Source organism: Plectropomus leopardus, chromosome 9 (genome assembly GCF_008729295.1).
Source record: "Plectropomus leopardus isolate mb chromosome 9, YSFRI_Pleo_2.0, whole genome shotgun sequence".
Taxonomy (NCBI): Eukaryota; Metazoa; Chordata; class Actinopteri; order Perciformes; family Serranidae; genus Plectropomus; species Plectropomus leopardus.
In genome coordinates this window covers 19373449-19400299 of record NC_056471.1, presented here as the reverse complement: position 1 = coordinate 19400299, position 26851 = coordinate 19373449, and the positions used below count along the sequence as shown (strand labels likewise).

Sequence of the window (26851 nt, the reverse complement as noted above, 5' to 3'; positions counted from 1 at the left end):
GACATTAAATAATACATAATGAAAACATACTTTTTGGATTGCATTTTATCATCAACCCATCTATTTTCTATGATCCTAACTGTTTAATATTTGAATTTTGGGCTCGTTGTAATTGCACCTTCGTGTTAACCAGTAACATTTATGACACTTACCGTTAAAGTCTTTACAACCTGTTTACATTTCTGGCACATTTGGTTGCACCTCAAGGATATTTTTTATTGCTTATATTTCTTTATTTGCACTCTCTATATAGCATTCTTTCTCACTTTGTATTACAGCTCCCGCACAACAATTTCCCTGAGGATGAATACAGTTTTATCATATCTTAACTTTACTAGTAATAAAAACACACCATTGTAAAACTTAAAGCATTAAATAGCAAGCATTCCTGTGCAGGGTTGAAAGGGTCGAGAGTTTATCCCAGTTCACATTGGCAGAGAAATTGGTACACCCAGCACAGGTCAACAGTCTTTCACAGGGCTAACACAGACAACTTGCAGCTGCCAATCTGACCAACCAGAACATCCAAAGGAAACCCAAGTAGACTTGGGGAGATCATGCAAGGCCCCGCACACATAAAGGCCCCTACAGGTTTTTATATTCACATCCAGAAGCTTCTTGCTGTACCAACTGATGCACCACCAAATATGTAGTTATTTAAACCTTTGAAACATGGGAAAAAGGCAATGAGCAACAGAAGAAGAAATGACCCAAAAATGACCAAGAAATTAGTAAAAAGTACAAGAAAATTGGTAAAACAAAAAAAAAGAAAAAGTAAGTTAAAAAAACAACAACCAAACAAAAATGTGGAAATGACCTGGGAAAAATGTTTAAAAAATTCCAATAATTTTGTAACATAATTTTAAATATGCAGTCACAATAATTATAAGTACAGTATTTATTCAATAGAACAGAGTAGAATAGGATGAATGAATGAATTTTTACCAAGCTTTAAATTATCATTTTCTAAATCTACAAATTTATTGCAATTTATGACACATATATGACCAAGTGTCACTATATTTTGGAAGAAATTGCACCAAAATTCTGAGGGATCAAGGTCTAAATACTTGTAAAGTTGTCTCCTCCAGGTCTCAGAGGGATAAAGGCAAATCTTTTACGAATATTCACCGCAACTCTGAGGCATATACACAGTCATTTTCCGGGCAATTAAAATCCCAATGCTACTCCTGAATTTAAATGTATTCAATAGAGTCAGGCAAAACTGATAAAAGCACACCAAAAAATAATTTCCTGTAATTTCAAATGCATGTAAAATACCATGTTGACAACTCGCATCACACTTTTTTTTCACAAATTAGCGAGGCAGACATGTTATCGTGTCTTTGTGTGTGTTCTTGCAGCCTCCCTCACTCAGCCACTCCTTGTGCTGTCAGCATGGCAGGGTGGAGCTGGCAGAACGGCACATGTTTCAAGCATGCTCCGAAGCTTCCCTCCCTCTCTGTCTATTTCCCTTCCCCTCAATGCCTGCACAGCTATACTGAAAAAGAAAAGAGGAGGGCCCAGTACATGTAACCAGCGATGCTTTTTACCAATCACAGGGGTTTCCCCACCCTCTCTGTCTCCCTCCTTTTTCGCTCCCTCCCTCTGTCTCTAGGCACACCAACCAAAGAAAAAAAAAAGTACGGGGTGGGGGGGGTGATAAGCAGCAAGCAGCTTCTGGGTTTTGCTTTCAAGCGCACTCCTGCTGAATCGGCGTGAGTGAGTGTGTATGTGTGTGCGTGTGTGGGGCGTTCTCTTTCTCCTGCCACAGTAGCAACACATTGCAGCAGCGTCGGCCCCGAACAAAAGGCTAAATGCAGCAGAGCCACAGGAGGAGAAACTCAGGGATAAAAGCAGGCAGAGTGGCCCAGCGTGACTGCACTTCTCAGGGAGGAACTCAACCTGCCATTTAGCCCTCTTGGCCCTGGAGTGGAGACAGGAGGGTACACTGGACCAGCCCCAGGCTGCCTGTCTGTCTCTCTGAGCTGACAAAAACACCCTCTCACTGTTTTGCCTTTCACTTTGTGTTTCATTCTCACACCTGTCATCCTTTGCTGAGACTCCTGCACCTGCCCTTCTCCACTTGGGCGTCTTTCCTTTCCGTCCACCTGTTCTTCGAGATGTCAGACGATGACTGCCGCTCGCCCATCGGCCTGGACTGCTGCAGCTGCTGCCTGGACCTGGCAAATGGCTGTGATGACTCCATGGCCGGCAGTCCGGCTCAGGGCCTCGGGGGCCTGCCAGCAAGCCCCACAAGCCCCAGTGTCAGCCACTTCCGCCAGCTCCGCAACCAGCTGATGTACCAGAACTTGAACACGGACAAGCTGAACAACATCATGAGGCAGGACTCCCTGGAGTCGGTGGTGAGGGACCCCTGCTTCTTACTCAATGAGGGGATCTGCAACAGCAACAGCAACATTGACCAGACCATGCTGTCTATACTGCTCTTCTTTCACAGGTATGTCTGTTGTTTGCTTATCTGAAAGGTACACGCTTATCTGAAAAGGTTACGACTGAATCTAAAGCCTCTGTCATTAGGACGAAATTTGAACTTAAAGTTATTCTTTACCCCTGGCAGGGACATTCAGTACAAAGTCCAACTTAACTTCTGGATCTGCATATATCAAATCACAACATTAGTCCTACTTAAGAAGCAGGTTTTGCTTAAATGAACCAGATGGCTTACAGAGACTAATCAGGTTTCTTGGATCAACACTTCTTCTAAAAAGGCTGACATAAGTGTTTACGGTCATGGATTAAGTATAGGCTTGATTGTGTTCCAGAAATGAGTCTCAGATAAGCACAATATTGCTTACTTCACAAGAAGGTGTCGAGCAACATATTGAGATTTAAATACATGGTTGGGTTGAATTCGGTTGTCGTTTTCTGATAAACAAAACATTATGTGCTTTTCTTACTTTTTATGACTTGACATGCAAAGAAATGGCAAACAATGTCGAACTATTCATGCAGCTCACAGTGAATATTTATTGGATTGGATCTATCCAATCCACGTCTTTCATGCAGCACATCTGATATGTTATACAACACGACACTGACAATGATAAGTGCATGAGCTTTACAGGATTAACACTAAAATGCGTTTTCACATAGTGAAGCTATTTAGTTTAAGGACATTCATTAATACTTGCATTATATTTTACATCTGAGAAAAGAGTTTTCTGTTCTTTACTTTAAAACAGCAAAACTTCTCAAACTCCATAGAGCAGGGGAAACAAGTCTAAAAAGAACGCCTTCCAAAAAACAAGGTTATTTTAGAGCAACAGTTTGTTGTCATATTGATTCAATTAAAGTGATCTTTTATTGTTTGAGGTCAATTAAAACTGGCCTGACACCGTCTCTGCTGCTGCCAAACAGTGTTTATAAAACAGCGTTTGGCAGCTCACCTCGCACTGTTTGTGAAGAGGAGAATGTCCTGCTACAAAGTTGCTGCTGCCAGTTGGATAGTTTGTTTGGCAGCTTCCTTTCAATGACTTTAGCCTCAAATTTACAGCTACCATATTTCTAGTCGGCTGCTGTCGCTGAACTCCTGAACCTGAGCCAGAAGTCAGTGTACAGTGCTTGGGTGGAAAAGCAGTAATTAACATACGCTCTATCTGCTTATCAGACCAGTAAAAGTGGACACCTATGAGGAATCACTACACAAAGCTGTTATCATCGTAAGAGCCACCTTTGAATGTCATATAGACTGAAGTTGTTGTAATTTGTGTCAGTAAAACAGAGATATGTGTTGAAAGATCATGACATATATGTCAGACATAAATGTCGTATGATAACATTAACCTGATAATAGGGTTTTCTTTTTTGTTTGTGATGTTGTACAGTAGGAAATCTCGATATCAGAACTGACCTTTGCCTCAACATTTACAACTTTCGTCTAAGGGCTGTTTTAAGTCCTAAGTCTGTCAATATTCAGACCTACAGGCTCTTAATGACACAATTCTAAGTTTTTTTCCCCTTAAACTCAATTAGGAAATATATTAACAGCTAAGTTCTTGTTCCATTGACACAATAGGGAACATTTTGTGTTTGCTTTGGTTTAAGAACCAAATGTTAGAGTTACAAAGTCAACTTTCACATTCATTCTTATGTAAGTTTTTCTGTAAAGGAGCACTGTGTTGGATTTAGTGGCACTGTGTGGTTGTGACTGCAGATTACAACTAAATGAGACTTCTGCCATGTGCCAAGCATGAACTCCTGGTTAGGACTCTTTCCCTGTTCATGGTTTGGAGGTTTTAACCGCCAGCCAAATGATCTGCTAGCTCTCTTTCTCTTCGAAACACACGGACTCGGTGATTAAAACTGGTAAAAACACTGAACAAAACAGTTTCACACTAAAAATGATAGGGTCATTTATGAAAACGTGAATGGCCCTATCTGGAGTCAGTGTTAGGTTTGTTCATTCTGGGTTACTGTTGAAAATGGCGCTGCAGCATGGTGAATGAGGACCTGCTCCACATGTACATATAAACTGCTTATTCTAAGGTAACAAAACAACGATTCTTATTGTCAGGTGATTATACACCAAAAAAAAAAACATACTCATTATCTTATATTCCATTTCTACCAATATATATTCCCCTAAATCCTACACACTGGACCTTTGAGAAGGCAGCATACATCCAACTTTTCAACATAAATTGCCCTCTGGAATGTGAATCCTTCTAAAAATATATCCTCATAGTGCCATTAATCAACCCATCTCAGGATTTCTTTCTCCATATTTCGTCAGATAAAATATCTGTGATAATGTTTATCCTGATAAGATGTGCCTGGAATGAACATGGAAATGGCATCCGTTATCATTGATTCAGTTATTTGCAGATGTTATCATATCAGCAATGTTCTCTGGTCAAGAAACTTTATCAGTACTTTATCAAATTTCTCCAGAAGCCAAGCTGCCACAGAATATAGTTAACAGTTAAATTTTAACCTCACTTAACTTTGCTATACGCTATTTCTATTCCCGACTCTACTTATATTCCGGACTCTTGTTATCTCCTGTGGGGCTGATTGATACCGCATAAAGTACAATGGATGTGAAACCAATTACTGTGCACTGTAACTGATGACGCTGGTGACAGCCATGATTAAGTTTAACTTGATTTTGTAGCTTGTGGCTGTAAATGTTCATCAGTGCCAAACTCTCAGACAGTTGATAAAAATAATTGTGGTAATACTTGACACACTACAGCATGGATTACCTCTGTCTGAAAAACACATCACTTATATATGGAGTGAAAGAAAACAGTGAAAGAACAGTCTGTTCTTAATTTATTTACGATAACAAGGGTGTGTCATAATGATAGTGGGGATGAAGAAGAGATGAAGAAACACTGTGAGGAAATGAAGACTCCAGGCCTAGACGGTACTCCCTTTTGGCAACGAGGTATTTGAGCTATTCACAAGCTATTCAATAATCAAGATTAAAGATTCAAAAAACTTTTTTGTCCATCACATAGTGAAAGAAAATTACCAGTTAGGGGCTCAAACAACAGGAACATTTTTTTTTTTTTTTTTTACAAAATCCATAAATCAGTTGAAGCACATGTGTAAAGCTACATTAAAAAGTAACATCAATTTAGCTTTATTAAAAGTGCATATTACAGCATATTATTATATTTGTCTTTTTGGCAAGAGGTACTCTGAAATGACTGCCTGAAGGGAGCGGCTGAAACAAGGGGTGATGAATAACGAAACAAAATAAGTGAGCAAACAGTGCTTTTCAAACAAAACCTTTTTTCTTTCAATTCCTTGGAGCATGTCTTTACATTTGAAGTTATACTTGGATATGCTCAGGTGAGTTATTATTCACGTCATTGAGTGTTTACAATATCATACATTGTGTAATGCCTGTTGGTGGACAGGCATTTTCCTTCTGCTCTGCTATTTAGACGTAGTCCTGATGACGTAGCTTCATGCATTTCTTCACAACACCGATGAATTATAATCTCTAGGTTGTAAAATTCATTTGAATGTTTATAGAAATTAGTCCTAAAATGTTGAGATCTGTATGTATTTGTATGGAAAATATATCTACAGTTCAGATGCAGAATTAATTGCAGGGCTGGCATCTCCTATGTGCCATTATTTTTGACATTTCTGGCCCAGAGGCAATGTGTTGACTTGCGCCGTGGGCCAGTGTGACCGTGCTGCACCAGCTCAACTGTTTGCCTGACAAACAGACTCTTTAGCTAGAACACTTTGTCCCTGGACCTCCCCTTCTCAAGAGGGAATCACAGACACGGATCATGTGGCTGACGTGGACAGGCTTTCTTGCAGGATTAATGCATTGATTTATGATGTGTACCCATTATAGTTCTTCATGCCGAAACACAAACGCACTCATTCATTCACACATGTACTAATCCTGTCAGTTGAAGCAAGAAAGCTGCTTTGCTAAACTGAGTTTTGCAGAAGTTCAAACTGTTTTATTGAAGTCCTCGCTGCAGGAGGACCTTGCTTCTGATGAAAGCTCGGCGGAGGTTTGTGTCGTGACCTCACTCTGGGTGGTCAGTCTTCCGAGCGGCCATCGTTCTCATTTGCCACTTGTTAACAAAATGAAATGTTCAGCATAGCCCGAGGAAGCGTGCCAGGACATCTTGTGGACTTGTTGAATTATCAGTAAGTGGCAGCGGCAGCAGAGAGCAAACTTGTTATGTAAATGATTCGAGGGTCATGGAAATGTGCTGAGAGGAGAATTTGAACTCATAAGTCATGTTTGGTGTCTGAGGCAGAGCCAGAGAGCCCTGAGGGGGGGACAGGATCTGTGATTTCCACAGGATAAAACCAGAGGAAATGTGTTGATTTACCTTGAGGCTTACGCAGCTAGACTTGGCTGGAATGAGAGAGGCTCTCTCGCGCACCTTCACCCTGGGCAGTCAGTCAGTACTTAGCAGCCACTAAACACCTCCACATGCCAGGGTGAAGAGGGGTGAAGAGCCTGCAGCGATGACACAAACGTTTATCAAAGGTGTACAGGTCTGTGACCAGTCAGGAGGCAGTCAAAACACAAAGAGAAAAGAGCTCAGTGATAGCACAGAAGATGTCACAAAGTGTCAGAGACCTCATAAAAGAGGTTTTCTCTGCAGCAGACACTAATGTGACCACATGACAAGGCTGAAGAGTTTACATGCTTCAGAGCTCTTCTCTAGATTTACAGACCAGATGAAAATTATCAATCTATTCAATATTTAAAGACAGAAACTGTTGTTTTGTGTAATGCAACAGTGGAGACTTCGACGTCTCTGTCTGTCGCTCCAGTGTTGTGGTACTCTAGATCAGTCTTAGTGTGGAGACCACTTTTTGAAGATCTCAGTCTCGGACTTGACCACATTTTTACTTGGTTTTGTTTTGATCTCAAAGAAAGTCTTGATTTTACTGAAAGACCAGTCAAGACCTCAACTGTGGGAATTTCAAATGGCCTGTACAAAAAAAGAGCGGAGTTGGTTAAGTTTATTTTACATCCATTGTGTTTTACATCCTTAGTGTGTATTTGTTTGCTCAGCCCAGTCACATGTAGAAAATGCTGACATTGTATGTTTCCACAATCCATGAATAAATTACATTTGCATGTGTGGTATGTATCATAACAACGTTTCGAAAGTGACGTAATGTATACTCTGACTTTGTCAGTGCAAGGTGGGATGGATGAAGTGTCACCTAGGTGAGATTCCTGCCAAACTGCAGACCACTGTTCAAAACCAACAAACTACAAAAATGGTTATTTTTTGGAACCTGGGTGTTTTTCCACTGACATTTCCCAGCCTGGGTGTTTTAAGCCAAAACTTGATTTTCCTAACCATAACTGCTTTTATACCTAACCCTTACCACACCATCATCACAGCGTTGTTGAGAAACAAAGCTGTAACGTATTGTGGTTTGCAGAAATGTACAATGACAAAAATTCTTTCTGGCAATGTGGTTGGTTTGCTCATAGTGGACAAAGGAAAACTACAACCTGAAATTCACCTTTGCAACACGTTAGTTAACAATATATTTCTCGACTAATACATACATACATACATACAGTATACACAATATGGCAATAAAAAGAGTTGAATGATGCAATTGTTATTTGCTTTCTGTTGGTGTATTTATAGACATGTGGATTGTGTTCCACATTTTATCATAAGTGTGTTCTGCAGTCTGGGACTCACTGGTCTGGTTTGGTCTTGTCTAGGTCCCAATACACTGGTCTTGATCATGACTTAGGCTTGGTTTGACGACAACACTGTGAAGCACACAGCTGCAGTAGAGAAAAGCTTTTAAACCAGATAAGTGTTCGTTGGTAAAGTGTTTGAAATGACGAAGTTGCTGGTCAGGTGAAAGTAAGATGTTGCATGGCATGTGAAAGAATAAAATGAATTTTATTCTGTTGACTGACAAAGAGAATTGAACCTGGTTGGAAAAGAAAGCGATTTTGTTGTCAGACCAAGAAAAGTCTTGTCTGACTCTAAGAGGGTTGGAGGTGAGGGCAGGTTTACGTTCACAGACTTCAAGTTTATGCTCTGTTTGATAAATTGTTCAAAAAATGGAAGTGAAAGGATCCTGACAGAGAAGTTACAACCTCTGACCAGGTTTGATTTTCTGCTTTGAAATAACTATTTGTTCTTCCAACACTTGGCTGCCACACATGCTGCTCATTACAGTGGTAAAACTCCCTTACTGTGGCCTGAGATGATCTCTGGTCCTTAGGTTCAGCCCAGTTGACTACTGAACATGATCTAGACCTCCCACAATGGACTGGAGACAGCTTTACTGTGATAAAAATATAAACCACAGAATGGCAAGACCTACATTCAGTGATCCACTCTGGAGGTTATGGAAAGTGTCTATTAATAAATGTATGTATATTTAACAATTATAATGAGGCAGATGTGATTTGCGCCCAAGTAACCATTGCCAACAATGCTATTTGCTCTCAGGTTGCAAAAAGCCAATGTGGCTATTTTTAGCTGACTGTTTATTCCTGGGCGTTCTACGCTACGTTGATTTATGACATTATCCTATATGGGTCCATTCAGCTAATCTTGTAAAGTTTATGTACACAGAGTACATTCGGCAGCTTTATACATCCTAAAAACTGAAAAAAAATTAGTCAAAAAAGAAACTAGTCCAAAAATAATAAACCAATAATGACTTTCACATAACTCCAACCTCCTGTGTGATAGTCTTGTGCGTAACCATCCACCACATCTTGCCACTATATTTTACTGTGTCACTCTTTATTCTATGTCAGCTGACTCTCTGCCAGTACAATTTTTTAATAGTAATTTCACTACTGTAATCTCAGAAAATATTGTAGGGATGGGTGTAAAAGGCCAAAAAGATGGGTGCAAGTACACACTTTACACACACTATAACAACAACTTGTCATCCTGCTTGGACAGTGGACCTTCACGTCTAAATATGATGCGCTAGGTACCATCCTGCGTTTGTTTCGGATGTTCTAAGACAGCATGTGAATTTATGCTTGTCATATGTATTGTGTCTTTTCAAAATTTACTTCAGTTTTTATAGGAAATGTACATGCGCCCCATGCATATCATATCACAGCGTAAGAGGCGTCTTTGCATTGATGTCTGATGTCGATGTGACTTACAAAGCGGGGCTATATGATGAGTTGGGAGTAAAAATGGGTTGCTTATAATGTTTTATGATAGAAAAATAATTTCTGTAAAACTACTGGAAAAGCTTTTTTCCACCCCTAAAAAATCCATCTCAGTAGGCATCATTGCAAAATATGTCGGTTACATATTTTAGTTTAAGGTCATGACAGTGGATCAGTTCCACAATATGACAGGACACGAAGTAAATATATTTATTATGTTGAATATCAGTGCGTGACCTGGTGAGTTCATTTACATGCAACATTATCTTCTACCAGTCAAAGTAGAGCTGAATATACAGGTCAGTTCTGCCTGCTTAGACTTTGAGGGCAAATCATTTGCATAAAAATATCATTACAAAAGTGATGCACACTTTTAGAGAAATGACGGGGATCATAGTGCACCCTCACCTCTGACTCTGGATGTTTTCAGCGTGTAGCAAGATTACAGAATCTCTGCTTTACTATTGGAAAGTGGGTGTAAACAAAGTGTAGGAGTAAGTGGAGAAACTCAAGGGCTGGAACAAACTGAAACTTGTAACATGGTGAGTCCCGAATGTAAAGATGTAAGGATAAGGTAAACAAAACACTGCTTTCTCTGTATTCTCTGCTGCTGTAAAACTGGCTCCATTCAGCAGATGCATGCTGTACAATGAATCCATCTCAGGAGTACAGGGCTCCATCATAACAAACATACACCACAATTACAGCTCTATTGTCTGTGAATTATCATATTTAAGATACTACAAGTCGTAACAGCAATAGGGATCAGAGTGAAACTGCATCAGTGTACATCCCTGCTACTGCTACAAAGCAATCCCTATGAGAGAGCCGTGTGATTTAAAGTCCTGCTTTGATATAACACAACACATTATGAGGGAGGTGAAATATTCTCATTGCTGATGTCTCTTTCAGCTCTGCCCACATAAAAGGCACATGCATGTCAAACACATCCTTGCTGACGACAGAACCTGTCTCCAATTACATTTTGTTTTTTTGATTCAAGTTTTTTTTGTTTTTTTTAAACACAACTCAACAGTATGACTTGGCCTCTAATTTAAAAAGGAGTGTCCTACAGAAATCTGACGAGTTACATAACTTGATGGGTTGCAGGTGGCAAGAGGACACGGATGTAAACAAAAAATGGGGATTAGTGGCGAGAAGGCAAAGGGAAGGATGTCGGGGTGGAAGAACAGATTCATGGCCAGGCAAGTCTTCACAGCCAATCCCAAACAAACAAAGGCCAACGAGGCGAGGCCTGAGCAATGTCAGGGGAGAGCTACAGGGAGAGATAGCTAGAGAGAGAGAGTTGGGGGTAGACAAACAGCCAGACGGGAGGCCGGAGCAAAGACAAAACATAGACAGGACTTGCTAAAAATAGTGTGTTGTTGATGTTAGGTGGAACTCTAATATATAGGTAGACTGCAGCCGTCTGTGGTAAAAGTCACAAGCTTTTTCTGTAGCTAAAGGAAGTCATTCTTCAGTGGCTGCAGGAAGTAAAAAACTGTTTGTTTCACAGTTGTTTTTAATGGGTTTCCTCAATAACACAAGCTTTGACCACTTTTGTGTTGAAAAGAGACATTCAGTGAGCGAGAGACTGATTCACACTATCAGAAACCACTAGATCTTCAAACACATGTTGGTATACATTTGGTGTGTTTGAAACATGGATTAGCGCAGTGCTTGATTTTATCACTGAGGGACCAATTTGAAGAGGGATGTACAATAATGGCTTTTTAATGGAGCTCTTGAGTTACTGCCTTGTTGTGTTGGGACTGTATGAATAGGATGGCCTTGGTGCCGTGCCAGTGGATGCCTGGAACCACTGTTGAATGGCTTGTGTGCAAGCACATGTGAATGTATACATGTCTGTTTGTGGAGGAGACACTGTTATGTGTCTGTAAACTGTTTATCAAGTTCTTCCTGGTGAATGCAGTTTATTACACACACATTTACGTCCAAGTCACACACCGTCCACAGCAGACAGAGCTCAATATATGCCAACTCGGAAATCCACCGACAAACCCTGTAACATAGGTTGAAGCAACCTCCTGTGTACGGCCCTTTCTTTACCAACACAGCTTTGCTTCCATGTGACACACACAACATGCTTATCAGATTGCAGTTACAGTATCTGTGTTTGCGTTTGTCCTTGTGATGCGAGTACTTTGAGTTTTCACAAATAAGAACTGGAACACGAGTAAAAACTGGGATACGCTGCAGACTAACTGGCCTGGGAAGCTGGGCATGTCGAAACAGCCAACATATACATGACCTATTTTTATGAACTGATTCTTTTAGAAGGATCAAATGGGCATGACGCTAATAGCACAGACTGGCTGGGAAGTCTGAACATATTCAAAAGTGGACTAATGGATCGTTGGTTTTGGTCTTTTCATTGAAATGATTCACAATAACAAATATATTCTTTAAGAACTGGTTATAAAGACTCCATGATGACCTTGTTAGCAAAAATCTGTTTTATGAACACACCCTGTAATCTTTTAATCAGACAATCTTTTCGTCAATGACAGCTGCAAGGGTCAGGAATGAGTTATCACCCGTCTGTCTGGAAGTTGTAAGACACACTCCTTGGCAACACAAACACACACGTACAAATATGAACACACTTACAGTACATAGCACCCAAAGGTGACCCAGAGCATTACGCCGCTCTTGACTCGTCACAACAGCAGAATCCGGCTAAGCTCTTTTGTCCTGTGCGGCAGAGAGCGGAGTCACAGTGTGTACCAGAGGTGGATTAGAAATCTATAAGTAACACATCAAGTCTGTCATCCGAGTCAAATCCTTAACATCAGACTATAAACTCTCTAAGAAAGGATTCAACCCGTCCAGCTTCTAAATGTATGTGCCATTAATTTTGGAAAAAGTGAATCAAAAAATAATATTGATCAGTCACTGACTGCATGAAGAAAAAATATAGCATGTTTGATGAAGGTGCTTTGAACCGAATCTGCTTGTTTTACAGTTAGGGGCAGTATTTTATTTTTTTTATTTTTAATTAATTTATTTTTAAATATCATGACCCTCAGTGGAACTACATATATTCCCTGAGGGACTGGGGGGCAATGAATAACACTCCCTCCATCATAAATGACCTTATGCCTTTTAAACCCACTCTGAGGTTCTGAGAGTATTATAAAAAATACAAAATGTGACCATTAAAAGTTGAATGTCCCTCCACGAAGAAAAATCAAAAGACATAATTCCCTCCCCCTGTCCTTCAAAAAAAGCGCCTACCTCATTTTGTACTCCCGTTTCATAAAATACCATCTGTCCCTTACTGCATCTGCTTCCATAAAATACTCCTACTAATCAATCTTGGAAAACCAAATTCATTTGTCAGTCAAAACTAAACTTACTAACTTACTAACTAATAAAATGAAAATGAAAATAAAAACGATAATTTCCTGATTGCTTAAGGCTTGATTTATGATTATCATGCTGTGGTTTTAAATCATAAATATCCAACAACTGAGTGTAAAGGACATACTAGGCTCTTTGTGTTGCTGTCATGGAACAAAATGTATCCAAAATAATGTGGACTCTTTGCACTGAAGCTCATGAGGCTCAGCTTTGCCACATAAACATGACATAAAAAAAGTCAAAAAAAAAAACAAACTGTGCAGAATTCCTGAAACAAATCCATGGCAAATAAGTATGGAGACAAACTAAATACAAGGATCTCCAGCCTACAGCACAGCTGAGTGCAGACACCTTAGTAAAGTACACGTTTGGCAATATTTCAAAACAACGAGAAGAAGGAAGCATTCTTTAAAGAAATGATTCCACAAATGCTTCACAAAAGGGAAGTGGAACCACCCATCCATTAAAACCCTCTCTGCTTTCATGCTGCATGTTTGTGCAACTCCTTTTGTCCTTGCCTCTTTCATTTGCCACATCTCTTCCCTCTCTCCTTATCCTTCTTTTTCCTCCCTCTCTATCTTTCTTCTTCTTTCTTTCTACATCTCTCCATCTCAGTTGTGCTAGTTGGCAGCCGTTGGACTTATATAAGTCTGAGGGAAGGCGGGGGGGCTGGAGTGACCATGGCTTGTGCTAGCTGCCTTATCTGTTTGGACCATGGCTATGGCGCCTATTTAGATAATAATGCTGCCTGTCAACACTTGCATCACACACACTCCCACATGCACGCAACCCTTTATTTGAGAGTGAGTAATAGTGTCAAACAGTCAATATGTTATAATTACACTCTTTGAATAGGCATTAGACAGTAATACTGCTTGCATAACACTTGATATTAGGGGTTAGTTCACTGCGGTTGGCTCTTTTTCGTCAGACTGAAGCTGGCACACGACAACCTGCACCTTTAGTCGGGCGAGGGAAAATGTGAAGTTCATGATGTAGATGCAGCTGAAATGATGGAGTTATTTGACTTGCAGTCTCAATACCACCCAGGCTGAGCAGTACAAACTGCTGGTTGGAGGGCAGTAAAATTTTCATTCTGTGCTATTTTCATTGGGATTCCCACTCTGACTTTTTCTAACTCTGCATGAGAAGTGAGAATGTGGTAACCCACCCTGCGACTATCAGGGCCAAGTTTGGCTGAGGTGAAGAACAGTAGATCTGGAGTGGAAACAAATATTTTTCATAAGTGCACTGTGTCCTTTTCCATATCCATGGGGAAGGGGGGAGAATAAGTTCAGCTGCTCAAATATGTAAAAGCTAGACTGAATTTTTATATGTATCCAAAGTGAAAGAGTTTGTTTAAAAACTCAACTACAAATGTAACTTTTTTGTAGCATCTGTTAAAGGAATACTTTGAATACTACAAGGAATACTACAAATGAAAAAAATGTATGTCAATTACTCAGTGCATTAAAAATTAATTTGTGAGGAAAACTTTGTTTTTCTGCTTCCATGGTGAACGGAGAATCAAAAAAAGGTGAACATTCTTTATTAATTAAAGTAAATGGGGGGCACGTTTCACAACCGGAAAACGAGATCAAAACATCACTTTTCAAACTCTCACACATCCCTTCAGTATAATCCAGTTCTCATTTATTCAGTTGTATGCACAGTACTTCCCAAATACATGCATTTTTGAGAAAACATTAAAATTTAAAACACATGGGTATGCTACTCAGTTTAACATTTTAGCAAAAATACATGTGTGTGCAAAGTACTGGGTGTACGACTGGATAATTGTGACTTGGATTATACTGTGAAAGTTGTATGAGTGATTGTAAATGGATGTTTGGATAAAATTTTTTTGTTGTTAAATGTGGACCCCAATTATTTCAATTTATGAAGAATGTTCACCTTTTTTGGATTCATTTTGCATTGTGGAGGCATGCAAGAAAAACAAAGTTTTCTTCACAAATTAAAACTTATAGGGATTAAGTTTGCTAATTGATATACTGTACAAATGATCATTTTGCTGGGGAAGGATTATTTCAAAAAGACTGGCAGACCTTGGCTTCATTTCAGATTAATTCTGCTTATTCCATCTGTTTCTCACTGGACACTTGTTTCATAATCCCAAGTGCTGTTGTCCCATACTGAGTCACTTTTTTTTCTAACCACAATAGTCTGCTACACAATGCAGCCAGACAGTGCTTTTGTGGAGTGGGCCTGAGCCAGGCCTATCATTAGCCTATCTTATTCTCCCTGGGCACTCTTCGCACGCAGGTTGGGTACATGATGTACTCTGGGTGCACACACACCAGCACAAATAATGACAACGTGCACTGGAAAAAGAAAAAGACGAAAATGCAGGAACATTACTATGTACATCCGAACTTACCTTCTCTCAGCTCAGAGCACACACAAATGTTTCTTGCCTGATCAAATATCCATGAGAACACACACACACACACACAAAACCCCTTTGCAATGTCTTTTCCCCTGTAAGGCACAGAGCTTGTATTAGACATACTTTAACAACGGTGTTGCCACAGCCCATTACTGAGAAGTGCTCCTAGAGTCTCTGGGAAAGAAAACAATTACTTCTTCGAACTTCTGCAGGTCATGAAGACATGTTTTCCAGCACACAGGAAAGCTTACAGCAGTAGGACCAGTCACATGTTCTATTTTAGAAGTTACTGGACATTTGCAGTTTGGCAACATGCTGTGTTTTTCTCCTCTGACTGTACCTCTGTGTTCTCTGGTAAACAATTTTGAGCTCTTGGGGTGGATATGTAATTTAAGAGAGAGGAAGGGTAATTTAAGTTTCCCAAACATGACTCTCCTGTCATGCAACAGGCAAAATGGTTATGATTTTGGTATTAAGAACGCAGGGAGCATATTTCAAACTCAGTTAAGCAGCATTATGTTGTTTTGGTCTGTTAAACAATTATGTAATGTGGGTGTTTAACAGTAAATGTGTAATTGGTTTTAAACCGGAGTCAAATGCCATCTACTTGCCATAACACAATCATATCGTTTATTTAATCTACGTGAGTGCTGTTTTAACATTTAGTTCAATGAAGGCTTTCTGAAGTGTTAATCCTTATTTTCAAAGAAATGTCACCTGAAGTGTCACACACCCCCTATCCCCCCCCCCCCCTCCCTGCCTGTGCTGTGCTGTCATTTTTAATTGCATCATTAAATTACACTTTTGCACAACATTGACAAGTTGAGAGAAAATAAACAAGTGAGAGATTCACACAGCTGGGAAACTGAGTGGAGAAAATGTTGGGCAACCTGCTCATACCCCGGTGCAATGAGTTTGTTTCATCAGATGAACCTAAGTATGCAGTAAACCTCTGCTAAATTCAGAAAACTTTTTTTTTTCTTCCTGTAGGCAGATGCAGAGCTTGGCAGAAATTAGATGTAATATAACTGCCACTCTGAATTACAGTTTACAGTATGCATGCTCTAAAAAAAGGCCAAATGACTGGCAAATCCCCATGAATCATAATCAAACCCTGACTTTAGTGTAATGAATACGGCTTCCTGTTTGTTACTGGCACATCCAAATTTCCAAACTCTCATTGGCTTCAATTGGAGAGAGACGCTGTGGGGAAAAAATGGAAAAAAATAAAGAGAAAAAAGAGGAAAACAAAGACATGTGATGCAGCAGAAACTCCCAGATGTACAATTTTCTGTGATGACAGTGCAGTTATCACAGTTAGTCACAGACCATGAAATATTAAGCTGGTTATATCAGCGGTTTGGTGCATATGACTGTGGCTCTTACAAGCAAGGCCGTTCTCCTCCTTCTAACTTCAGCAGAAAAAAGGAGAAGCTTGCCTGACTGAGGGCCGGTTTGGTCCTGTTGGCAGACTGAAAAGTTGGAGCTCATCTGCCAAGCTCTTTTTCTCTCAGTGGATGCCTTTCTGGCAGACAAGAGCCAGCGAGAGAGAAAAATAAATGCATGTGCCAAGATTCAGTGATTTTTTTTCTGGCCGTTCCCCAGCGGAGCGAAAGAGAGAGAGCGAGGTCTGAGTAGACTCGAATGAGCGAAAATAACAAGATGCATCCTGTCCAAGTCACTTCTGTCTTTCTGTCACTGTGTTTTAAAGAGGCAGTTGTACCATGGAGCGGCCCGGGCCGGTCGTATCTGACAGGTCGTTATGCTTCAATTTTCTACTATCTTACTGTGTCATCAAGAGGAGCAATTAACACCAGTGACATTGACTGACTTCTTTCTGCATTCCTTCCAGTATGGTGTCATGGAAAGGAATGAGTCACATATCATCATTATGTTTGCATGCTGGGGTATTTACACAGTCTGGGATTAGGCTAAACAACGACCCTCTGAAAGCATGTCGATGCCTCTTCAGTAATAGATGCTGGGCTTAAAAGCCAGCGAGGCCAGGGCCAAGAAAATGCAGGACTTTGAGAGGAATGCTGACAAATGTTCTTTCCCTCCCTTTCTTTCGGGTATTCCTCTCAACTGTTTTGCTCTCTCGCTCTTACTTACACTCATGCACACACAGATTCCAGCAAGGCTCCCATCCACGTCTTTCAGGGCCCTGTAAAGCACACAAAGGCCTATTTATTACCAGCCAGCATACAAGGTGTCATATAAGGGGAAGTGGAGCCCGCAATGCTCTGGCAGAGAGAGAAGAGGAGAATTTATGTAACAGTTGGGGTCACAACCTTTCAGTAAACTTGTGAGTCAACGGCGTGGAAGTTAGCTGGGGTCAGGAGGTTTTTTTTGTGTCAGTAGGGGCGTCTTTTGCTGTGGAAGACCACGAGCCGAGCAGGAAGACAGTTGACCCCTACTTCACCTAAAAAGTCAGGTTCACGGGTAGGTTCCCAGCAAAGATCACCCCAAATGGATTCCAAGGAAGAAAATACAAAATACAAAAACATGAGAAAAAAGGCAATGAATGATGACAGAAAAATAACCTAAAAATTAGCAAAAAATGAGTAAAAATAACAAGAAACTTACCATAAAAATAATATAAAATAAAATAAATAAATAAAGGAAAGAGGGGAAATGAACTGGAAAAGCTGCTTACAATTATAATAATAACATCATTTTAAATACATACAGTATAATTATGAAAATTATTTTCCCTAGCTTTTTAAAAATCATTTTCTAAATCTAAAAATTTCTTGCAAACTGTGGAACATTTCTTACCAAGTTCCTCATCACATCAATTTACTCAGGGTTCAGAGGTTTAAATACTTGTGGAAGGTGTCTGAAAGCAGCACTGGAAAAGTGATGTTGATTCAGGTTTCAAATGGTTAATTTAAAGTACACAACATATTGATAAGCTAACTTGCCCCATGAATCTTTATGCAATCTTTATGCACTCCGCCTCTGATATGTAGATATAAAGGGCTCATTCTCAGGTAACAACACATTTTTTATAAACTGATGAAAACATTTCTGCAAATGTATTCCCCTAAATCCTATATATTGGACCTTTAAGGAACAATTCACTTATTAATCCTTTTCCATTTTGCCCAAGAAGAGTCTCACATATGCAGGAATTCAACAGGAAATCATATTCATCTTAAAGATGCAAGAGTCCTTCCTCTCCTTCTCCTACACATCTCCATCTGTCAGTTTCACACACTCGCTCTGCCTAACCCCTAATGTTTCACCCGTTGCACCACCCTCAGGCCTGTTTATCATAGTTTCAACGGTGCCTTTCTATAGGCACCTCTCTTATGCCAGGTGATGGTGCGTGGGAGGGAAACTGTGAAGAATAATGCTGTTGCATAGCTTCTTCTTTTGAATGTTGCTTTAGGGATTGTAGGTCCACAATGTAAAGTTAAAACAACTGCCGCTGCTTATTTAACATATAACGGTTGTGTTGTTCACTGTGTGGATGTGATAAAAGGAGGTCAAGATAGACATCTGTCCAAGTAAGGCCAATTTACAGCAAACACAGGGCTGGTATTAAGGGCTTTGTTTTCAATTTAAAAAACAGGTTTTCCTACATACTTTAAACAAACAGCAACTTAAGCAAAGGTTTCAAGGTGTATGCCACATAATGCACAGATATGAATGCCTTGTCACATGAGGGTAAATCCGTGGGCGATAAGAGTCAGTTTTTGGTTGAGGCGGTCAACAGGTGAATGTTCTGACACTGCAACCATGAATAATCTGCTGGTCCACTGTAATGGATGAGTGCTCCTCCTGATTCCAAAGCAGAGTCCTGTTCTCACCAGTGGTTACATAATAAACAGACAGACACAACACTGTGGAAATGTCGGCAAAACACTGGCAATCCCTTTATGCTTTTTCCAGGATTTTTATCAAGAGAATTGGAATGAATGTGCTGTTATCTGATCCACTTAGTGGTTGGAGTGAGAGGTTTGGCGCATTTCTAGGGCTCTATTTGTTCACAGGCCCACTTCCTAGCCCTCCATAGGGAAAGGATGCTATTGTAGCTCCTATCAGTGGGAAATTCAGAGAAACACCCTGATAAAAAAACAAAGCCCCTTGCTGTTATTCTATGACAGCCAACAAGAGGTGGATATAAAAGGAAAAAAGTGAAAGACAAGCAGGATACTTCCTCCTATTGATATTCAAATAGGCTTTCTCGAAGGAGATATCAGATTCAGAGAAGGCAGTACTTGTCCCTGTGAGTGCAGTAATATCTGGGCCATTGTATTGAAAACACCATTACAGTGCCTCTCCTGGGGCTTGCGTTTTTAGGTGAGTCTCTCATTTGCCCTCTTTGGTTGGCATCCTAACTGGCATTTGCATTTTATTGCAACAGATGGGAAAAAATGCATTGGTTCAACTTGGATAGGCAACAAACAGTGAGCATTTCACGCTGAGTATCTTTTGGGAACCCCTGATTGTAGATTTGTGATGTGAAAAGAGCAACTCCAAAAAGCTATTGCAAATTTCCTGAATTTCAGCTGTATGTCCTAGAAATTATATTTCAATACAACTAATTTGAAACACCTAATACGTGTTGAGGGAAGCATAATTCCATGCATATTATGTTTTCTATTAACATAATTAGGACATGTTGCTATATAGCCATTTTTTAAACGATAGCATTTATTTTTTGTTTTTCTGCCTTGATATCTGTGTGTGTCTCTATAGTACCTGATTATAACAAAACATACCTTGGTTACTCTCTTTTTTGTTTATTTTTTCTATTCTGAAGGAATCTGAAAAAACCTTTGTTGAATTATGAACCTATATATGAAATAGAACTTGTACCAGTGCGTTATAACTCTTTTCCCTGACATTAACCCTTAATACTTTTTTTGGACAATAATGTCTTGTGTGCTTGTGCTATTTATTCGTACGTGAGGACAGCCTTAACATCCCAGTGGGAAAATCCCCAGTGAGTTGAGTTTTGTATATAATTTTGGCATGGTGGACAGCTTGTAACAATTTTAAGTACAAGGGATCTAAAAGCTTTATTTTAGATAGATCACAATATCTCCGAGAGGCAACTCGGAGAGGCAAATAGACAACCAGACAACTCTGCTCATGACACACTCTGACACAACTGGGGGCTCAGAGGATGATTTGTACAATTGTGGTGCAGCATTAAACAAAGATCATGATCTTTCTAACCCTAACCCTTAACTGAAGAGTATTTATTGTGTAAAATTCAGACTGGAGTCTGGACATATACCCAAGGTTATCGTGTCAACGTCTTGCACTTTGTACATGCGCCATCCTCCCTCACAACTTGCTTACAAAGCCTACGTGGTACAGAAATGTAGTGTTTCATTACTTGAATGATATGCTGTCTTTGAGCATAATTCAGGCAGCAATTACGTTACCACAACAACATAATAAAGAAAGCAGTTTAGTTAACATACTCAGGTAAAATTGTAGGAGACAGGACTGTGAATTGATTTTGTAACTGCTATGAGAATATTTTTGTTTCTTAAATGTTGAACCAAACTTATCAGTACTTGAACCAAGGCTTAGCATCTGACATATCTATGTACTTGTTCTATTGTAACTTTCTTTGTTATAAAATAATTCATGTTAAAAACATGTTTTTACATTGTTCAAGGCTGTATTAGTAACAACAATAGAGTAGGTTCATTCTAACAACTGTCTCCCTGCAGTGATAGTCTAAACAGTCAGTGGCACCTGCTGTCACCCACACAATGCGACGTGCAGGGAGACAGATTAAAGACTTATACACAGCTTATCAATTCGACCCAATGATAAGAGGCTAACAAGTTTTGCTGATGTCTGCACTGTTACTCTGCATAACATCCTACTGAACAAGCTCTGAGATGTGTCATCTGAAAAACACAGGTGGTTTGATCCGGCACACCTAACTGTTACACATCTTTTCTTAAGTTATATCACAGTGCTTAATGTTAGCGTCCTTGTTATCCTGTGTTTTGTTGCTATAAACTCTCAAAATATTGGTGTTTGAAGGTCACAGTGCATCTCTGAGGTTTTGTGCAGCAGCAGTTTACAAACCCACCAGAGCAACCAGCCACAGTGTTGGGAGAACTTTTTGCTTATTGAGTAAACTGAAAGCAGATAGTCTGTCATTTTAGCATTAAGATTTCATACCTTTTTCATAGTAAGACTCTATTGCTTTCTGTTTTGCAAACACAGCATGCCCCCCCCTCTCATATCTCAAGGTAATCATGTTTTTTTTGACAGTTTACCTAAAGAACTGGGAGTACAGCCAAAGCCTCCTATCAGAGGAAACACTGCCTAACAACAGCTGTGAAAGCCCTCTCCTCCCTCCCTCTTTCTCCTCCTCTCCTTTTCTCTTCCTCATTTTTGCATTTTCCTGTTTTGGTGTTTGGTAGCTCTGCTTGGCCTTTGATACAAAGCGAGGGGCTGTCCTCAGGCTGCAGAGCACACACACACAGTATCTGGTGTGCTAAGGAAAGACGATACCGTGGATTCTTGTTATTGCGCTAATTTGTGTGTCTGACTGTTATTTTTCTTTTCATACAGGCAGACAGCTTTGATAGAAGAGCTACGAGACAATAGAGGATTATGTTATGGGTAATATTCTGTGGTGACACAATTCCACAGTGTCCTTTTAGCCAAATGGAAGAAATATTCTCTCAAAATGTGGTTCGCTGTATCTTGATGTCAGAGGAAGTCTTGCAACATTTCCTTGGCTATCATGGGTGTGTCAAGTAGTATTTAATCTGCCTGAACACAGGTCAATAATGTGATGAACACTAAATATGATATATGCTTACATAAATATGCTTATCTGTGTTTATATACTGGCTATGTCACACAAGAGTCTATCTTCTGTGGTTTCTTCTAAACAGTCTAAATAAAAAAAAAAAGAAGACAGTAACAGTTGCTGCATGGTGTTTGAGTGCAGGCTGGTTCACTGCCAGAGCATCAAAATATGCTGCTTGGGCAGCGTCCCTGCTGTTACTATAATGACGCCCCAGGCGAACTTTGGCATCTGCACTGGGCTTTCAACCAACTCCAATGTAAACCCATCTGTGTCACTATTAGACAATGAGCATAGTATAAGGAGCGGGCGAGTCTGCTTAAGGTGGGTAAGTCCAACAAGTACAGGACTTTGACCTACGAGACTGGTGTTTGTGTCCCATGTGAAACTGAGGTCAACACTGAGTTATTTTGTCTCATCACTTATTATCACAGCCTGCTCTCACTCCCAACTTGTCAAATACTGCCGCTTTGTCAGTGATGTTGGTGTCAGACCCCAATGCAAAAAGGTACCTTTCATGGCTATGTGATACACGCCAGACAAATTCGTTTTGGAGGCAGAGAGCAATAACCCAACTTGTCAAATCGCTTTGTCAGTGGATGTCAGTGTCTGACATGGGCATACAGAGGTACCTTTCACTTTTATGATACGCACCAGGCGGCGGCAGTTTGTAACATTGTGGTAACTACCATATGGATGGGTAAAACAATTTACAGACGTTCATATTGTCACAGTGTCTCACTGTTCACTTTGTGTGAATTTTCGAGATTTCATTAGGGTGCGACTGCCTAGTTTGTACTTTACTTTCAGCACTGAAACAGATACTAGATGTTCTGTTTTATTTTTTTAACAACAGGATGGAAGGGCATGGTTGGGCAGCATCACTGTGTGCTCACCCTTTATGCAGGAATATGGCTCAGACATGGCACACTTGCAGAGTAAACACAAGAATCTTTATTCATCGTACGTAATGCTGATGTTGTCTCCCGCGATCCCTTGAGCCTTGCATCCATATGCAGGTCACAGTTACATACCAGCACTAACTTGCCCTTGTCAGGTGAGCATGTGTGGCATAACAACAACACCTGTGCCAAAAATAGGTGAGCATGTACCAGACAACAACGAGGAATATGACGAGACAGGTCAGAGACAGGATAATTACCTCGAGGCAGGGTTAGGCTGTCCTAAAGCATGCCAGTCAGATAGGATTTACTGCTCAGAGACTGTGTGTGAAAGGACGGGAATAACAATAACTGTTAGAGGAGGAGGAGTGCAGCGCAGACAGAGAAGAAGACAGAGAGGGTGTTGAAACCCAAACAGAAGAGACAGTTTACAGCAGGACAAACGACTTAGCACAAGGTGGCAGGCAAGATACAAAAGCGACAGATTAAATGGCTCATTAGCAAGATACATTCAGATGTATGGGCCACTGTAGTAAACAATATTTAAAAACTCAAGGGTGACATACTGTTCCTATAACTATTATGATGTGCTGAGGAATGTCTATGTATGCAAAGGTATGTAAAAGTTGGCAGCTACCTTGCAGGCGCCACACCGTGCAACTTCCTCTGTGGTTGGGCTATAATTACAGTCTCACCAAGAAAGCTACAGTCATTAAACTGGTGTGAAGAAGACAATCAGTCCCATAGGCTGGAAAACAAAGATAATGATGTGCTGTTTTTTGGCTGTGTGTGTAGGTCAGGAGTTATCAAGTGGGTGTGGGAACCTGTGAAATACCCGATGTTTCAGTTCTGCAAATCCTGAAATAGTTCCTCAAACTAGCACGTAAACTATGGCGTAACTCACATGCATTTCATTTACAACAAAGAGGTTCAGATGCTTGAAAATTTCAGTTATCTTTATGAGAGTCTGTAGAGATGACAAGAAATCTTACATCTAACAGATACAATAAAAACCCACAATAACTATGACATGGATCACCAGAAATGTGGCAGTTTAAATTTAATGAGCTTCATACTTTGAATACTTCTTTACAACACAGTTGGATGGAGTGAATGATATTAAGATGCTTTGATTGCAGGCAGATAATTTATTGAGATACAGCCGTCTCTGATAAACACACCTGCACTTGTGTGCAATAATTCTGCAACAATAAAGCTAAGCCTGGCATGATTTCATGATAGGCTGCAGCGTGCTCTTGTGTTGTTGCAGGGCTGTAGCCAAAGACAACCCCGGATCAGTACGCTGCTCCTGAGTGCAGAGCCTGAGTGCTTGACCTCCCTGATCTCTCCCACTCTCTTCCTCTTTCTAACATCTTCTCTGGATAGTTTTAATAGCTTTCCAGGGAACACAGAATGCTTTTCTTCCTCACTTTGCTGTACCACCGCCAACCTGAATCACTGCCACACTGGAGGAAACCATGTCCCTAAATGCCCCAACTCTTTGATTTGGGTATGAAGATAAGGTGACATCTTACTGGCTCTCAAACACTGCTTACGTGGGCAAATCTGCCCATCTCCAAAACAATACAGGGCTCTTACGCACTTCTCCTTGCCATAAGCCAGATCTGATTAGAGATTTTGCGTCAGCTTCAGCTTTCATTCCAAAAAACCTCAAGCGTAGCTATCATCTTGTCCTTTAACTATGCACTTTTGAGACGGCGGTTTTGATTGATGCCAGGGGGTGACATTTTTACAACTGCCATTTCTACTCGATCTCAGCTTCCTAGCTGTTCAATCCTTACATCTCCAAGAACATTTCTTTCTAAAGTGTATTTAATCTAGCGTAAAAAGAGATCACTTTTACCAAAGGTGTCAAAGAATCTCTCCGTTTCAGTGTCTTAAGAATGTGAGTGGCCGCCTGCCAAATGCTGTAAATGTGCATGTCCAGACAGAGACAAAAACAGAGTGTGTCTGCATACGTCAATGACCTCAAATGTGTGTGCATGTGCGTGCCTTTTTCTGTGACTGCATGTTTTTGTGGCTTTGTGCACATTTGTTCTTTTTGCATGCATACATGGATTTGCATCTCTAAGTGTTTCTAGTGTCCATACTTGAGTGCACACCTTTACTTGCATGGGAGTGCAATTGTGTACCTGAGCAGTGCGTGCAAAGCAGATACGAGAGTGTTCCATGGTTTGAACTTTGGACCTCTTGGGTACATGCTGGAGGGAGGCCAATTTAGCCACATTGTTTACCCGAGTCTTTATACAACAACTCAGATGGCAGCTTGTGTTTACACACTCTTCTGTGCAGCCTCGAAACCAGGAAAATGACATCTAAAAAAATAGTTTTGACAGACAAGACAGTTTGTCTTGTGTACTTTGTCCAACTACAAGTTCAAGAGTCACTTCAAGAGGAAGTATTTCCTGTGTGTTTCTTAGAGGAGAGCTTAACTCAGCCAATCATCTGCTGCCAAATACGCACATTTAAAAATAATGTTTTATTTGTGGAAATCAAACTGAGGTAAAATTAATGCTGGCTTTCAGCTTATTTTCAATGGCAGTCCCTTGTGTGTATATGTGTTGTAAAGCAGAAGAATAAAATTTTCCCTCTGAGACTCGTCGCAACCTCACGACAATTTTGCAATTATTTAAAACTGCTTTGTTAACACAAATTGCAAAGTAGTGACACCATTAGCGTGATTATTCAGCAGCTACAGCATAACGTACATGCTTAGTTCAAACATTTGCATTCATTACAAAGCGGCATGCTCAATGAGCTGTTACTGAGAAGTGATTTCAAGGAGAATCCCATTAGAAGAAGACAAACTCGCCTCATTTGTTTTGTCACAATAACACACAGAAAGCCTGTAAACCAAAATGATGAAAGTGACTCATTGAAAACAATGTGTTGTGATACTGTAGATGTATATAAGTGTATTTTATCCACATATTTTTTTGTTTACGTGAATTAAGATATCATCTTATCTTACATTTGTCAGATTTTCTGACTTTGGAAATCTCACCAAATACCCTGAAGTCATGTTCCTATCTCTTCCCCTCTCCCCCCACCCTGCTGCACGTCTACAAATGGAGCGTGACCAAAAGAAGCAGAAAAAAACCTCTGAAATGACCAATCAGTGAAGCTAACTCAACTTGCGTCTTTGTTTGAGGGGCAGGCTTTTTGGCTTTTTGAAGGCAGGATAGGCTGGGGTTCCTGTAAACTCCCAAACAACGTCTCAGCGTGGCACTGCACAGTGCTAGATATCAATGTTTCCAGTTTATTTGGATCACACAGCAGCTTTTGATGCCGATCCTTCCCCTGACTGAGTCACATCCTGAAATAGTGCCCTTGTGTTGAACTGATATCAGTCGTAAGCCAAAACAAGAGTTGAAAGTTTGAGGTGTAGTGAACAGTGGCACCAGAAATTATTTTTAGGGGTAGCCAGATGGGGCCACTGAAAACCTTGGGGTGGCACACCAAAACCAAAAGCCATCAGTGATATTCTGGAATTCTATTATGCTGTAATAAAATATAGGCCAGTATGGAGAGTTTAGGAATCAGACACTGAAATACTTTGGTTTCTTATTTTAAAGTAAATGGAGCCATTTATGTGATGTACATGGCCCAATATCAGTACAGTTAACATTTATAGCCCCTGAACAATCCTGTTATAATGCTGGATGTTTCTGTATGGGTTAAGCAGGTAGTTCTGGATTAGGGAT

General features: G+C 40.2%; 1 protein-coding gene across 1 annotated transcript in view; it reads left to right on the top strand.

The window, feature by feature from the left end:
• Window positions 1-1697: 1697 nt before the first annotated feature.
• tsc22d3 (TSC22 domain family, member 3) overlaps window positions 1698-26851 on the top strand; it is a 45171-nt gene continuing 20017 nt past the window's right edge. Inside the window, exon 1 of the mRNA XM_042492827.1 lies at window positions 1698-2461. Coding sequence (XP_042348761.1) covers window positions 2124-2461 — 338 coding nt within the window. The 5' untranslated portion in view covers window positions 1698-2123. The remainder of the gene's footprint in view (window positions 2462-26851) is intronic.